This window comes from Rhinolophus sinicus, linkage group LG03, assembly GCF_036562045.2.
Source record: "Rhinolophus sinicus isolate RSC01 linkage group LG03, ASM3656204v1, whole genome shotgun sequence".
Lineage (NCBI taxonomy): Eukaryota > Metazoa > Chordata > Mammalia > Chiroptera > Rhinolophidae > Rhinolophus > Rhinolophus sinicus.
In genome coordinates, this window is record NC_133753.1 from 148,848,938 (window position 1) to 148,866,883 (window position 17,946).

The 17,946-nt window shown below is 35.6% G+C and overlaps 1 protein-coding gene across 1 annotated transcript in view; it reads right to left on the reverse strand.

Annotated features, from left to right (window-relative positions):
• Positions 1-17,946, reverse strand: part of JMY (junction mediating and regulatory protein, p53 cofactor) — an 85,353-nt gene that overhangs the window by 42,232 nt on the left and 25,175 nt on the right. The window contains exon 2 of the mRNA XM_019728183.2: positions 11,897-12,070. Within this exon, the coding sequence (XP_019583742.2) occupies positions 11,897-12,070 (174 nt within the window). The remainder of the gene's footprint in view (positions 1-11,896; positions 12,071-17,946) is intronic.

A 17,946-nucleotide genomic window follows, 5' to 3' on the forward strand; every position in this document is an offset into this window, starting at 1 on the left:
GTGAGAAAAAAGGGTGAAGCTAGAAAAGGATACGGCTAAAGAGTAGGCCCTTTTCTTTTTGTTTTATTTTAATGGCAGATCATGCAGCAGGTTGAGTGGTGACAAGAAGTATCCAGCTGAGGGAGAACCTAAAGATGCAGGAAAGAGAAGGGCTAATTAACGCAGGAAGGTCCTTGAGAGCAGATGAGAAGGGACAGGATCCAGGGTACTAGTTTAGGGATGCACTCTTGGTAAATGGAGGGACAATTTCTCCATGGCTCAAAGAAAGGCAGGTTTTGAGTTTGGTAAAGGAAGGATGAGGGTATCTCCTGTGTGATCATCTCTGTCTTCCCCTGCCAGGAAAGAGCCCAGATAAGATTAAGTTGGTGCAGGAGAGGGAAGAGAATACAAAATAGCTGTTTTTAGATGGTACAATGACAAACCATTCATAAAGATTCATTAAGTAAATATTAAAAATGAGACTAACCAAGTTGGTGTGGTAATTGTGAAAAAGACACACTCACGTACTACTAGTGGAACAATAAATTGATTAAAACATTTTCTGGTAAATATTTTATGATACCATACTTCTTGAAGGTATTTAAGACAATACCTTCAGAGACTCATAATCAAAGATGTTCATTGAAATGTTGTTTGAAATAAAGGAAAAAATGGATCTCAGCTATTTAATAACAGAGAAATTTATGTATAAGATACCCATTAAATAAATACAAGGCAAAAAATAATAATGTTTATGAAGAGTTTTTAATAACATAGCAAAATGATTATGCTATAATGTTAAGTGAAGACAGGTCAAAATCATAGATATGTAATTTCAGTTACATAAAAGGATGTCCAGAAAAAAAGTCAAAATATGTAAAGTATATTACTAGTGATGTCATCTTTTGGTAGTGGATTATGTTGATACTTTTCTTCCGGTTAAAATCTGCACTTTCCAAATCTTTATTTTATGTATACATATTGCTTTTATAATCATGAGCAAGAAAAAGAAATGCTTCCTGTATCTCTTCTTGGGTTCACAAACCATACCAACTAGACAGGCTGAAGACACATTATCCCAGAGGTTTCCTGTTTCTCGTGAAGCAAACAATGAGCTCATGTTTTCATATATGAGGCCCAGCAAGAGGCAAAATTATGACACTTACCTCTTTTTTCCAATGTGTGGGGGGAGTGAGGAGAAATGGAGATATGATCAAAACCTAAATGTCTTCTTTAATAGTTGGGAAACAATGATATAAACTCTCTGGGACTGCAAAAATAGTGCCAAGCAAAGATAATTAGCAGCTGATTCTTGATATCTAATTCCCTACTTATCTAGACTGGATTTTTTTTAATTCTCAGAAGAGGACCACTGTATCTCTAGTCTCATACTGGAGGAATCAAACTTAAATGATGCTACTGGATATGGTTAATGTTTTTCTCCCTTTTAGATTTTTCTCAGTCAATATCTGTAAATCATTTCAATTATGTAATTTTAATAAAGAGAGCACTGTACTAGGTGCTTCAGAGAAATTTACAGTCTAGTTGAGGAGGGATGGGGTGCAGAAATCTGTCTTAAAATTAGGAGACCTAGCTCTGCTCTGAAGATCTTTGACAAATCACTTAACATTCAATTATTAATTCAAAACAATCAGTGCCAGTATCATACTAGGCACTAGGGATAGCAAGATATTCAGTCTAGTAGAGGACATAGACACCCAAAAAAAGAGTATGGAAAAAATGTCATGATAGAGTACGCCTAAGATACCATGGGGAGCACCAGCTGTGGAGGTTGGGGTACAAAGTCTGGGCCAACTTTCTAAAGAGAATGATGAGTAAGTGGATTCTTAAAAGCAAGCAGATTTTTGGCCAGGTATTGAAGTTGGTGAGGAGTGTCTCTGTGTAAAAAGAATAAAGGTATTTTTAGACTAGTTAAAAAAAATGAAAGGTTTGGTGAGAGAGAACATTTAGTTCTTTAGATTAGGGCAAACTTTACTGGGGTTCATGATTATGGAGGGCTTAGAAGGAGGGGTAGGATTTTAACATGTACATATGGAGTATATGGGGCATGTCGGAGGCAAGACTTAACCTGAGCAAAAGCCTCGAGTCAGGGAAGTTCAGTGCATGGAAATGGATGGAGAGCCATCTAGCTTGGCTAGTTTAGGTAAAACAGATAAAGGTAATAGGAGATAAAGACTTGCTTGCTATAACAAAACCATCAAGGTTTGTGCTTTCTGTTTTAATTATCCCTGATTTTAAAATATTTAAGTTAAAAAGCATAAGATAGTATTCACAAGTATGGAATAGAAATTTAATAAATTGAATACTGCAGTCAAAATTTTAAACTCTTGCTCAGCACATTACAATAGAAGTCTTTTTCAATGACATGATTAAACTTTGTACCCTTTAAAGAACTTGTGCGTTGATTTTACCTAAGACCATAAGCTAGGTTACTAGGTTTTTTCCCCTAACTTTGAAAGTCTGATATGTATGTAAATTCCTGTCTATCCACTCCAAGTTCAGCCCTCCGCCTTCTGATGCTAGAGGCTCTGCAAGTCACATTCAGGCTTTGCCAATAGGGAGGCTTGGAAGAGGGAAAGAGACCTGCTGCTTCCTATTGGCGTCACTTGACTTGACTGTTTGCTGTTCCCATGAGCATCATCCCAAACTCGCTTTTTCATCCCAGCATCTACAATTCTATCCTTAAGCTGTTAACAGGATCCAGTTTGCAATTTTTCCTCCTTTGCAAAACCAGCCTCACTGTGTGCCCCTCGAAGACAGACCAGCACCAGGCCCAGAGATCAGGGTCTCTACTGCGCTTGACACACCAGCACCAGACGAGCAACGTCCTCTTCCTCAGAGGTCAGCTCCACCTGGCCCCTCCTCTGTGCTAAAGGTTTATTAATTACCACCCCTTTCCTTTGTACCCCCAATCCTAGTAGTGGTGGCTGCTTTGGCAGTTAAATCTGGTATCTCAGTTACCTTCCTGCCTTCTAACAATCTGGTTAACAACTTTATACCTAGTTAACAATTCTTCATATTAAATTAACCTCTATTACAACAACTGGTTTGATTTTCTAGTCAGACCCCAATGAGACAACTATGGAATATAAATGTAATAAACAGAGCAAGTAGTGTTCAAAATTAAAAAATCTTAACTCAGATCATTAAGACAAAAATCCTTTTCACTTGCATGGTTAAACACTGTATACAAAAGTGAGAAAACTTGCATTATGGCTTTTTGAATAGAAAAAGTTTAAAAAAAAAAACACCCCAGAAGTAATTATTTGAAGATAATTTGTACTTTGTTATTGGATTATCTTGACTGTAAATGTATATTCAAATATACAGAACACTATCTACGCTTTTTTAAATGCTATTGTTTAACTAACTTCTGAAACAGTAGCTACTGCTGCAGCCAACTGATTATAGTTTATTGCACCTAAGCTAGGATACTAAGTTCTTTTCCTAACTTGGCAAATTTGAAGATGTACAGCACTGGTCAGCTAGACCATGTGCTAAAAACAATGACATCTCTGTTTTCAATATCAGGGCTAGAAAGAAAACAGTGCCTGTTTTTAACATGGAATAAAGTATGTGTCAGTTTAACAAGGAATAAAGTATAAACTGGCCAGTGAGACTAGTTTATATATACAATTATTTTGGCATGAAATTACTTATTGTAAAAGTACATCACTTGCTTGGACACTGGGTTTTGTATGAGAAACTTAAAGTGTTATTCCTGTCTATTATTGGGAGAGTGAAAAAAACAACTATGATTCTTAGGTGAAACAAATGTTAAGATAAATCTGTGAATATACTGATGTCGTAGTACCCTTATATGCAAATTTTCAAGGCTCAGGAGTCACTTGAAAGTGACCCTTGATTAGCAGAATGACATAATTAGATTAGGCAGTATCTCTATTCATAAATTTTTAATATTCAAACCAAATATTAAATGTAAATTTCTCAGGAAAGAGTGTGAAATTATGCATTTCTTTAAAGGTGAGAGAAATCTAAAATTAAGGAAACCAAAGAAATTGCTCAGGTAAAAGATAAGTGCCTTAATGTATAGTGGTGGCACTGTGTAGCTCACAGTGCACATATCACAGCATACAGTGGTCCAAGGGTATAAAAATTGCACCCTGCACAAAAAGCACTCAACCAAGGAGGCAGAGTGGAGAGTGAAATCCAGCCCATGCGTTGCCAAGCCATGTGTACTACTGCATCTTTCCAGAAGGGGGCCCTTCTAATCTGTCAGTTGGGCTGGGGTAGGGGTAACTTTTTCTATTTTACATAGGGCTGCTTAATGCTTATAGATAAGACAGAGGGTTAGTGAGAACTTCAGATTTACTTGGTCCTAAGGGAGGGAAAAGGTGGAGAAAGAAGAGCATATTCAAGATTCAACTAGATTACTGGTAAAATGAAGTGACTTGCTACAAAGCAGAGGAAGAGCTGAGGATGCCTTCTTGTTTCTAGCTTATTTACTTTCAGCAGGTATTAAAAATAAGTTGGACTATGTGTTTGAACTACTTATAGTTGATCCAGGAAGACAATCAGTAGGCCAACTCACTAACTGACCCAGATTTGTTAAAACACTGGGTTTAAAAATCTACAGAGGACAATCTAGTATAAATCTCATTTTTATAGAAAACAGAGACCCAGAGAGATTGTAACTGAGTTCAGTATGCTCCGTCCCTTAACTGTTTCAAGTTTTATTAGACTTACGTTTCTCAAATTCAGTGTCTGTCATAACCTCCTAGAAGGCTTGCTAAAACAAAGATTACTGAGCTCCTTTCAAGGAGTTTTGGCAGAGGCGATCTGAGGTGGCCGAGAATCTGTATTTTTAACAAGGTTCCACGTGATACTGATGCTACTAGTCGGGGGGTCATAGTTTGAGAACCAACATATTAGACTTAAGAGTCTAGAAGCTCCCTAAAGGTATGTCAGAAAGACTTCCAGGCCTAAAATAATGCCGGGTGGAGAGGGGCTGCTTCATGCTTACAGATGAGACAGAGGGTTAGTGAGAACTATTAATTTCCATTTATATAAATCTAATAATTAAGACTATTTTAAAATATATTTAATATTTTCACTATTATCTTAAAATAGTAAATCTATACATACATTATACACTTGGAGTGCCAGGTTAACTTCTTTCCTATCCGAATTTAATATTTAGGTGAATAAAACCACTGGAATATAGTTTCTTTTTTAAATAGACTAAAGAATAAAGGTCCAACTCCACAGCATTCTAGCTCCTGACCACCTTTCTTTTCATCTCCTACAAAACACCTTAGACCCAAGGCATAAACATTCCCACCCTATGGTGTAACTAAAATAGCAGGCTTTACAGTCAAACACACATATACTTCAATCTCAGCCATACCACTTACTGGCATCCACCAATGGTACTAAACTGGTATGATGATTCAGTAATTTGTTTTAATAACTTATTGTGACTAAAAGCACAAGTATTTTGCCTGTTCACTATACCACTGTTTTTATATAATCTCTATCTGGAATATTCTCAATTCTATATAGACATAGGTACTACTTCCTAATGAATTCTTATTCATTCTTCAGTAGTGAAGCTCTCGATAAGCCCTTTTCCCATTTATCTTTAGGCAGTGTTAATCACCCTATCTTGTGTGCCTCTACATAAACTTGTAGTACATATTGTTCATTTATTTTTCTTTTTCAAATATCCTATTTATTGATTGACAATTTACATGCAACAAACTGTACCCATTTCAAGTGTAAATTTTAACAAATTTTGACAAATTTATATACCCAAGAAAAAGTCACTATAATTAAGATTTGGAGCATATCAATCGCTCCAAAGGATTCTGTTATACCTGCTTCTTCTCATTCAATCTCCCCTGCTCCACCCCCAGCAACAACTGTTTAGCTTTCTGTCAGTATAGATCAGAAAGATCATTTCTAGAATTTCATGTAAATAGAATCACAGTTTATACTGTCTGGTGTCTTTTGCTCACCATAAGTTTTAGTCAACTATTTTACTAAGATTTGATTTACATACAATCAAGTGAATCCATTTAAATACTCAATTTGATGAGTTTTGATAGCTGTATACCAGGGGTGTCCAAACTGTTTTCAACATTTTTTACCAAGGTCCATATGCGGTAAAATACACAAACAGCCGGGCCATTCACTCGAGGTGACGTACGTATTGCCTCACCTGGTTTATTTAAGTAAACTAAATATATTTTTGGAATTTGCTGCGGGCCAATAAAAAATGGACACCCCTGCTGTATACACTCAAGAAACAACCACTACAATCAAGATGCAGAACACTTCTATCATCTCCAAGAGATTTTTCATGCCCCATGCTGTCCATCCCTTCACACAGTAGTACATGGTCTTTTGTATTTCTCTTCTTTGACTTAGCATAACTTTGGGATTTATCCATGTTGTCTACCAATAGGTAATTCCTTTGCATTGCTGAGTATTGTTCTATTATATGGAAACATCATATTCTGTTTATCCATTCACCTGTTCGTGGTCACTTGGGTTGTTCCAGTCTGGGGCTACTGTGAATAAAGTTGTCATGAAAATTAGTGTGTAAATCTTTTGTTATGATGCTTTCATTTCTCTTATATAAATATCTAGTAGTTGAACAGCTGAGTTGTCAAGATATGTTTATGTTTAATTTTTGAAGAAACTGCCAACTGTTTTCCAAAATGGTTGCACCACTTTAAAATCCTGCTAGCAACTATGAGAATTCCAGTTACTCTGTATCTTCACCAGCCCTTGTGAGTGCCAAAATTTTTAATTATGTTCATTCTAACGGGTGTATAACTATATCTTATTATGGTTTTAATTTGAATCTCCCTGATGACCATGCTGAGCATCTCTGCATGTGTTATTAGCCATTTCTTTAAGTGTCTTTAAAAATATTTAGCCCATTTTCAAAATATTTGGTTTTTGTCTTATTAAGCTGTACACTTCTTTCTCATGTGTACCATAAGTATTTTCTCTCAGTCTGTGGCTTGCCTTCTCAATTTCTTAATAATCTTTCAAAGAGCAAAGGGTTTAATTATGGTAAAGTCCAAGTTACCAATTTTATTTAGTTTATGGCTCAAATTGTCTGCATCCTATCTAAAACACTTTTGTTTTTAATTCCCAAAGATGGTAAAAACTTTCTCCTGTGTTTTTCTATATAAGTTTTATAGTGTGAGCTTTATGTTTGGTCTAAGATAGATCTCCAATTAACTTTTGTGTATGGTATAAGGACTGAGGTTCATCTTTTTTTATGTGGGTATCCAGTTCTAGTACCATTTATTGAAAAGAGTTATTTTCCCAACTGAATTTCCTTGTCACCTTTGTGGAACACCTTGAGCATATAACCATGGTCTATTTTTGAATTCTGTTCTGTTCCATTGATTTATATGTCTTTTCTATGCCAATACCACATTGTCTAGATTCTCTATCTTTTTAGTAAGTTTTGAAATCAGGTAATATAAGTCCTCCAAGTTTTATCTTTTTCAAAATTGTTAAGGTAGTTCTAGGTTCTTTGCCTTTCCATATAAATTTTATAGCTTATCGGTTTCTAAAAAAAAAATACTGGAATTTTAACTTGAATCCACAGATCAATTGAGAACTGAATCTTCCAGTCTATTAATGGGGTCTATTTCTTCATTCATTTAGGGATGCTTTGATTTCTCTCAGCAAAGTTTTGTAATTTTCAATTTACAGGACTTTTATATATTTTGTAAAATTTATCCTTAAAATAGTTCGTATTCAGAGATGCTAAATTAAATGGTATTTTAAAAATTTTTAATTTTTAGTTTCATATCTAGCAATAGAAAATGGAACTGAATTTTTAATATTGCCCTTGTAATTAAACTTACATATTATTTCTGGTAGCTTCAAGATTCCTTAAGATTTTTTTTACATTCATGATCATGCAATCTACAAATAAAGAGCTTTGCTTTTTCCTTTCCAATTTATATGCTTTTTTTTTTTCTTGCCTTATTGAATTGGCGAGAGTAGACAATCTTGCCTTGTTCCCAATCTTAGCGGGACAGAATTCAGTCATTTACCATCATGTCTGATGTTAGACAGGCTTTTCATACAAAGCCCTTAATCAGGTCAAAGTAGTTCTCCTTTCCTCCTAGTTTGCTGAGCTTTTATGATGAACAAGTACCAAAATTTCTCAAATGATTTACTGCAGCTGTAGAAATAATATTGTTTTTTCTCCTTTATTTTGATAATATGGTGAGTTACACTGATTTACTTTTTAATGTTAAGGCAACCTTGTATTTCTGAGATAAACCCTAGTTATAGTATGTCATCCTTTATATAGATTACTGGATCCTATTTTTTAATATTATGTTAATGATTACTGCATCTACATTCATGAGGGATGTTTATCTGTAATTATCTTTTTTCTGTAAATATCATTTGGTTTTGGTATCAGGATAATGCTGGCCTCAAAAGTGAGTTGGGAAGTATTCCCTACTTTGTTTTCTGAAAGAGTTTGTTTACAATCGGTATTACTTATTTCTTAAATGTTTGATAAATCCTCCAATGATGCCATCTGGAACTGGAATTTTCTTTGAGGGAAGATTTTAAATTATGAATTCAATTTTGTTAATATAGGGCTGTCGAAATTTTTCGACTTCTCCTTAAATCCGTTTTGATAGTTTGTATTTTTCAAAGAAGGTGTCCATTTCATCTAAGTTGTAAAATTTATCAGCACAAATTTGTTCATATTCTCTTCTGAGCCAATTAAAATCTGTAGAATCTGTACCAATAGCTGTACTTCCAGTACTAACATTGATATGTGGTTCTCTTTTTTAAAAATCAATTTAGCTAGGTTTACAAAATATATTTAAAATTTTTTAAATATTCAGTTTTTGGTTTCATTGATTTTAATTACTATTTTTTCTTTTTCATTGATTCCTACTCTTAATTTATTTTTTTTTACTTTTATTTAACTTTGGGTTTAATCTGCTCTTTTTCCTTGCTTCTTAAAAGTAGAAGCTTAGATAATTGATTTTAGACCTTTCTTCTTCTCTAATAAGTACTCAAAACTATAAATTTCTCTATAAGCACAGCTTTAGTTTCATCCCTTGATATCTTGTCAAGGGTTCAGGTTGAAATTTTATGAACCTAAGGTTATTCATGTCCCAGAAACACAAAGAAAAGACATGAATAACCAAAAGAAATCATGAAAAGAAAAACCTCAGAAAGAAATAAGTCCTTCCAGTTAGTCCTGCCAGACTGTATTAGGCTCTACACAGGGCAATTGTTTCTGGGACACTGGAGCACTGAAATTTTGGACTAATAATAACCACTGTAGACTAGTACTTAGAAAAAGCATTTATAATACCGTCAATCCAACACACATCCTTTCTTCTGGCATTTAAGAAAATAACATTCCATTAGAGTAAGTCTAAATACTAATAACACTATAATTGATATAAATATACCTTCAACTGCTTTCTAAATTGATGACTGATTAGCTTAGTGCACACAACATACACCACACCAATAGAACTACTGTCAGAGTGAAATCTTGCTCTAATTTAGGCACCAGCTTACTAAAAAGATCTTACTAAATTGAGATTCAAAGATTAATTTCAAAGTTTGTGCCAGAAAGATATTTTATTAATAAAGCTAGCCTGACACAAATACATTTTAAAACACAGAAACAAATGTTCCAATTATAAGTTGTTGACTGTAAGTTATCTTCAGAAAAACGAAATATCTCAATGGCAAACGCTAACATAGCAATATTGCACAAAATAAGTAATAGTTTTTAGTACAACTTATAACAAATACTTTACGAATTCAATTATAACTGCTCTTTTACGGAGTATGAATTTACTTAAAAGTACCTAGTAAAAACAAAAAATAAAATAAAAAACCAAAAATATACTCTTTGAAATCAGAGACTTGAATTTGAGTACTGTACAAGTTCTGCCACTTACAAACTAGCTGTGAACAAGTTACATAAATCATCCCAATCCAATATTAGTTTTCTTATCTATGAAGTAGGGACAATGAGAGCACCTAAATTACAGGGTTGTTGTAAGGATTAAATGAGCTATTTTATGTAACAGCACCATTTAACACACTTGTCTAATACACTGAGCTTGCAAACTGCATCTAGTTGTTTACTAATACTTCTATTTAATACTCCATAAAGAAAAAAAAGAGTAGTCATAGTTGAGGGGGCCTTTGAGGGGCAATATCACAGAAAAAGAAATATAGGAAAATACCAATCTACCTTTAAAAAAGTTATAAATTTTAAAAATATGTTGTCTGTTCCTCCTCATCTGTACTGCTTCCCAGGAAAAATGGAGCACTAAGTGATGCTAGTGGACAGATAACACAGCCTGATAAGCAGGTTCAGTCAATTTGCTCATGTTAATACTCAACACAAATCTTGGTATAATTAACATGGAAGTAAAAATGCACACCGATTCTGACAGTCAATGATGAGCTGTACAGATTATGTCTGCTAGACATCGCAGCCTAGTCTAGAAGTAGGTGGGACCCCCACGTCATCCAGTTCATTCCTGGCCTTCTGGTCAAGTGCTTGATGAACAAACATCTATAGTTCATTTCAAAAATTGAGGAAATTCTAGTGTCTAAAAATTATTGCTTAGTTATAAGTTACCATTTTAACCAAAATGCTGTGGACAAAAACAGGGGCTCTATGGAAAGTAATCTGACATGATGCTCTGATCATAAATTCCTAACTGGGCAGGTCATGGTGGGTAGCCAGGCCCCAGGCAAATAACATTTTAGTAAAAGGTTTCTTTGCCTTAAACAAACCCTGTCCACTGTTTCTGTGCATCTAGGTTAACACACCTTTGAAATAAGCCACCCTAAGGAGAGCACATAATCTTGTTAACTGTCCTGTAGTCCAATTCCCACCTTGCTCTATCCCACCTCCATGTATCTTCCAGTCCAGCCTTAACTTCAAATGCATAAAAGCTGCAAAACTGTTCTTGTCCAGAGCATTTATGTCTTGTTCCCCAGCATAAGGTTGGTTCAAATAAACTTATAAAAATGCTCTACAGGTTTGGAGGTTCCTTACGTCGACAATACCAAGTTTATGATACAACTCACTGACAACCCAATATTTTTCAAAAGCATTAATAAAACCGGTGTGTCAAATGGGGCACCAAGTTTGTCTGCTCTATATTTTGATTCATTAGTAAAAAGAAAAAAGACACACAGACATGCTTTACCTTGTTATAATTTTTCAAATACTCATCCTTGCTCCCAAGCATAAAGTTCTCAGAATAATTGCTGATTTCTTAAATACACATTTCTTATATGTTGTTCCAACTTAATCCATTTTGCAAAACACAATTTTTATGTCCTAGTTCAGCAACATTTCCATGTGAATTAAACACAGTAAAACTTATCTGAGGTCAGCTGTAAAACCAAACCCTTAAAACACTTCCCTCAAAAACTGTAATATATACTTTATACATGAAAATTAAATGTCATAAATTTTAAAGCTCTACCATTAAATCCTTGCAACTTTCAAAACAAGGTTTACTGAAAACAAATATCCCAAAACTTCTGGTAAAGAAGTCTAGAACTACATGGTACCCAAAATATTAAAAGGGAGACAGGAGTAAAGGGAAAGGAAAAGTAAAGGAAGGGCGGGGGCAAATGGGGAATCTCTCAATGTATTTACAGCTGTACTTTCTAGACTGCTCTTAATCCTGGCTACTCAGCAGAATCACCTTTTGAGATAACTTTAAAATGAGGTGTTCAGGCTGCATTAACCCAAACCTACCAAAGTAGAATCTTTGGGGATAAAGAACCAGGTATCTTTAAAAAGCTCCTCCAGTAATTAAAATGCATAGTCAGGCCAGGTCAAAAACTATAAAACAGGCAGGCTACTATTTAGGTTTTAAATAAATACCTTGATCTGCTGTCTTCGTAGCATGGCGAGTTCTCTCATGTCTCGGAATGGCTGTAGTAAATACTGATAGAGTTCAGTCGTGGCTTCTGCAAGCCTGCTGTAGGCTTCATCCTCCAGCTGATACAAGTCCAGAAGCTCCACCATGCTCTCTGTATTTTTGTGCTTATCCAAGAGCTGTGGAACGAGAAAGTTTCATTACAAAGAAACCCGATTATAAGAGCCTATAAATACTTGCTTTTAACTCCCTATCATCTCAGGACCTGGGGACCCTGGAACACAGAAGTAAGATGCCTCACTCATCTCCATGCCTCAGCTGTCTTATTATTCAAGATCACTGCCTAAATTATCCTTTCAAACCGCTTTCACTATGTTATTCTTGTTCTCTGTATTTTGTAGGTGTCCACAGTATCTGCCTAGCCTTAACTAATCAAAAATATTTTTCCATGATCTAGTACCTTTCTCCATATTTATTTAAAAATTTATTACTAATCTACAAAGTAATTTTATCAATTCTTGCCAATATTATTTTACTAATTTCCCCAAAGCTTCTTGACATTCCCTTCCTCTTCCCAATTTGGGATATTACCTCAATAATTCTTCAACTCATGCCTATTGCTTCCTTCAAAATCTAGGTGAAAAAAAAAAACAGCTCAACTCTACTGAAAAGTTTAAGATTGACTATAACAGATGTTTATAACTCTTACTTTGCATTCCTTGGTACTTACATATGTCTGTATGCGTGTATGCGTGTGTGTGTGTGTGTACATTCATTCATTCATTCATCTATTCCTCAACAAATATGAACTGAGCATCTAAAACGTTAGGCACTGGGCTAGGAGCTGGGTATACAAAAACATGGTCCCTCTCCTTATGGAGCTTACAGCATAGCTCCATTTAAAAAAAGGTACAAACAGTAATAAATGTCATGAAGATTATTTTAAGTTTTAAAAGTATAAAAGTAACACAATGGGTTCCATGATGGTTCCGTGAGAAAGAATAGGAGGTGGGGAGATGGTGTTACATAAACGGCAACCTACTTTAGAGCAGGTAGAGAAAAGCTCATCCAAGGATGCTTAAGCTGAAATTTAAAGAACCTCTGAAAGAACCATATAGTAAAGAAAATATTTTATATACTTATTCTTGGTGTCTTGGTGATAGTCTCATCTGCCCAAAGGCACAAAATTCTGCTATTCTTTCTCATACCTGAAGTTTCCATTACCATTTTCCTTCCCCAACTTCTTGCTTTAGTTATCATACTTTGTTGTACATGTACGTATGATTGTGCTGAATTTAGACTTCAGATTCACTTCCTGCCCAGGTTCTTGGCCCAAAGTGCAGCAGCACCTAGGCATTTAGTATTCTTCCTACTATATCATTAATAATCATGATAAATCAGACAATCTACATCAAAGTGCTTTTGTAACGACAAAGTACCATATAAATATTAGTTACCATTCTATTGTTTTAAGGTTATTGTAATTCTAACTTTCACGACTAATATGGAGAATTTCCACTTCTGGTATTGACTGAATAGTTCCTATTAGACCAACTCTCCCTCAGATAACAACTATAAAATCTGGGCAAAATATTAAACAACTACATGAAGACACTGTAGTGTGACCAAAAGCAAGTAAAAACTGGAGGAGTCATCAACACTTGGAAGAAGGGAAAGCCCTAAGTGCATTTTTACTTCTGGCTTTTAGCCTGTGGACAGGCCCAAGTGGCTGCCAAAAGAGCAAAGTAGTGTGGCTAAAACACAGACAGAAACCCACAATCTTGGCAGCTTGAAGAATAAGAGACTAGAGTTTGGAATAATCACAACAGTTACAGAAAATGCTGAAAAGGAGAAAGCCAAAGGAGGAATTCCCAAATTTGTATATAAATAAACTCAAATTTCAGGCTGATTACTGAAACGAGGATGTACAGGACAGGCTCTAAGCACTGCAGCTAAGCATAAAATCTTAATATTTTAGCTCTGCCCTCTGCAAGGAAGGCAGAGTTTACAGTTTGAACTAATCAAATTAACTGTGCTAAAATAAAACTAAAAATCAACACTCTCTGAAGGAATATAACACAATCCAAAGACTTACAAGATATCATTTACAATGTCCACAATACAATCCAAATGTAGCAGATCTACAAAGAAATAGGAAAACAAAACTCAGCACTCAAAAGGCAATCCATGGAGACCAACTACAAGATGAAACCAATCTGGATTTCGCAAAGATTTTAAAGCAGTTACTATAATGATGCTAATGAACACAAAGGAAATATGGTCATAAAGAAACATAAAAAAAAAAAAAAAAAACTCAAAAGAGAAAAAGAAACTTTAAAAACGGAACTGAAAAATACAGTATCTGAAGTAAAAACTTTGCTGGATGGACACAGAGTATGGTTGTAAAGACAAAGAGTCAGTGAACTTGAAGACAGACTAAGAGTAAGTAGCCAGTCTGAAAAAGAGCAAAAAATGAACAGAGCCTCAGGGATCCATGGGACAATACTGAAAGGTCTAAAGATACATTTAGTTGGAGTTCCAGCAGAGGACAAAATGGGACACAAAAATTCAAAAAATAATGGCTAACACCCAGCCCCAATATGGTAAAGATATCAATTTATTCAAGAAGCTCCAAGAATCCCAAGCAGTAACCCAGAAAACTAGGATCACAGTCAAACTATTGAAAATCAAATATAAAAGAGAAAATCTTAAAAACAGCCAGAGAAATATAACACAGCACATAAAGAGGAACACATATATTTGAATGCTGACTTCAAATCAGAAATGATGGGGAAGAGACAGCAGTGATGTGACATCTTTAAAATGCTGAGAAGGAGAAGAAAAAAACAAAACTACCAGTTAATCCGGAATTCCACTCCCAAAAAAACTACCTTTGAAGAACAAAGTAGACATATTTCTAGATAAAAGAAAACCAAGAGACCTCATCAGTAGACTGACACTATTAAGTACTTTTTTTAAAAAAAAATTTTTATAAGATTTTTTCAGGATGAAGGGAGATGATACAAATGAAAGCTCAGATTTTTCAGAAAAGAAAAAAGAATATTAGAAATGGTAAATAAGGAAATATAAAAGACTGTTTTTCTCCTCTGAATTTCTGTAAAATACATGAGTGTTGAAAACAAAAATGTTAATACTATATTGTGAGGTTAATAATGTATGTGACTATAATACATATGACACCTATAGCACAAAGGACAGGGTAGAAAGGGACCTATATGGACACACAAAGGTTATGTTTAATGTAATATGGCACAATATTAATTTGAATAAGTATGGTATAATCTCTGTGGCAAACACTAAAAGAATAATAATGTAAAAAAGCACAGCTATGAACTCAAGAGATTAAACTGTAAAAAATATTAAAGGAACACGTAAGAAAGTAAGACAGGAGTCAGAGAGAAAGAAAACACAGAGGATAAAAACAGAAAACAAACAGTCCTAAATATAATCTTGTCAACAATTACATTAAATGTAAATTGACTAAAATACTAATTTAAAGGTAGATAATGTCAGGATGAATAAAAAACAAGACCCCCCAAGAGATGAATTTTAAGTACAAAGGTAATTAGAAAGCAAACAGTAAAGCATAAGAAGGCTGGGGGTTCTATATTAATTTCAAATAAAGTAGATTTCAAGGTATAGAGTATTACCAGATATAAGGCAGAATATTCCATAATGACAACGGGTCAATTCATGAGGAAGACAACAATCATAAATGTGTATGTGTATACCTAATAACAGACCTTCAAAGTATATGAAGCAAAAATTAAAGAAAGGAGGAAGCAAATTCACAAAGTTGGAGATATTAGCACTTACAGCAATTGAAAGGACTAGAAAAAATTAAATAAAAACAAAAATCTGAATAACAACATCAACCATCTTAACCTAATTAACATTTATTAACAATTACATTCAGCAATTGCAAAAAATATTCTTTTTTAAGTGCATATGTTATACAATACCAAGATAGACCATACGTTGAGTCATAAAACAAATTTCAAACATTTAAAAGGATTGACAGAGTGTATGTTTTCTGATCACAATGGAATTAAAATATCTGAAAATCCTCAAGCATTTGGAAATTAAACAACATGCTTATTAAAAACCCACATGTCAAAAGAATGAATCAAGAGATATTAAGAAAATATTTTGAACTGATTAATGAAAATACAACCTATCAAAATTCATAAGACAGTTTCTAGTCCAGCAGGTAAGGAGCTTGAAAGTCATCACTCCCATCCACATAACAAAGCTAATCAAATTGAAAATCAGCAACTCTTCTTAGATCCATCATAGAATTGAGATCACAGGGTAAACAGCTTCACCCATAATTGGCAAGACAGGTGGATACAGAGAATCACAACTAACTGGGGCAGAAGCACAAGAACAGAAACCTCTGTGTGGAACCAATATTGGAGTAGGGATACCTAAACTGTAATTGATAAATTGAGAGACTCAGTATGGACTAGTGTGAGCATTAAAGACTGCAGGGCTGCTCCTACAGTTTTTTGTTTTACCTCCATGAGCTCTATCAGAGTCTCACAATGACATTGGAGGTTGAAAAACCTCCTTCTACGTCTGGCAGGCTAAGGGATAAAGTAGCCTTTTTGAAATATGCATGGGTAATCTGTTCTTCTTAACAAGGCCTGCCTATTTTACCTACCTAATCAACCTAGGGGAAAGAAATGCCCAACTCCAGATCTCTAGACTGCCTGTCTTGCCTAAGTGGTGGGGTGTGGGAGGGGACTGAGAAGTATTTGTGAAGGTGACAGCTCAAGGGCACAGGTGCACTGAAAGACTGAAACCTAACGTCATGCAGGGTGTGTTGTGCAGGGCGGCCTGCGGGGTCTCTGGTCCTGCTTCCCACATAAGAATGCAGGAAATGGTGAAGCCAAAAAGGAACACCAACAGAGCCATAGATAGGGGAGTCATACCACTATATTCTCACTGGAGGCTGGAGCCACACGACCTGCAACCTGCTGTCCGCTTCTCTGTCTGCCAACCAACCGACTCTCCAACCAACACAGCCGCGGCAGTTGTATCAGTGGCTAATGGCTAACTGGTTACAGCTGATGGCCAACTAGCCACAACTGACGGCCATCTACCACCCGAGCCAGCACCTCTCCACTGTGAGGCCGAGAGCCTGGAAACTGCTCTCTGGGACTCTGTCCCCACAGGGTGTCATGCAGGGTCTCAGCTCCCACTCCCCACATAAGAACGCAGGACATGGTGAGGCCAAAAAGGAATACCCACGGAACCATAGATAGGGGAGTCATACCACTATAGTCTCACTGGCGGCTGGGTTGGAGACACAGGAAGCAGGAGCCACACGATCCACAACCCTCCGTCCACTTCTCTCTGCCAACCCACCTCACTTGCTAGCTGCAATCCATGCTTACTAGCTCAGCCACCATCTTCTTGCTGGCCCCCATCTGCTGCTAGCGTAGCCACAGCAGTTATATTAGTGGCCAATAGCTCACTGGTTACAGCTGACGGCCAACTAGCCACAGTTGATGGCCATTTACTACCCAAGTGAGCACCTTTCCACGTGACGGCGAGAGCGTGGAAACTGCACTCCTGGCTCTGTCCCCACACCTAATCAAAGATCTATAATTAGTACTTCCTCAGCCCCTAATACCTTACTAGATCAGTAGGGCTCCTGTATAACAGGGGAATAAAAAGGAAAAAACTGCATATCTTTGAGCTTATTTTAGAACTAGGGAAATCCAAAATAACAGGGGAGACAAAAACAAAGCCACCAGAGGAAATTTCAGCCTCTGACACATACAGCTACTACCTAAAATAACAGTCTAAACTCTAGCTAAACCAAAAAAAAAAAACACCTCACATTAAAGGCATATTTACTTCAGCTCCTTTAACCTAATACATCATGTAAAGTTTTCAATAAAAAATTTCAAGGCATATTAAAAACAGTTTGAAGAGACAGCAAGCATCAGAACCAGACTGAGATATAGCAGGGATGTGGGAATTATCAGACTGGGAACTTAAAACTATGATTAATATGCTAAAAGAT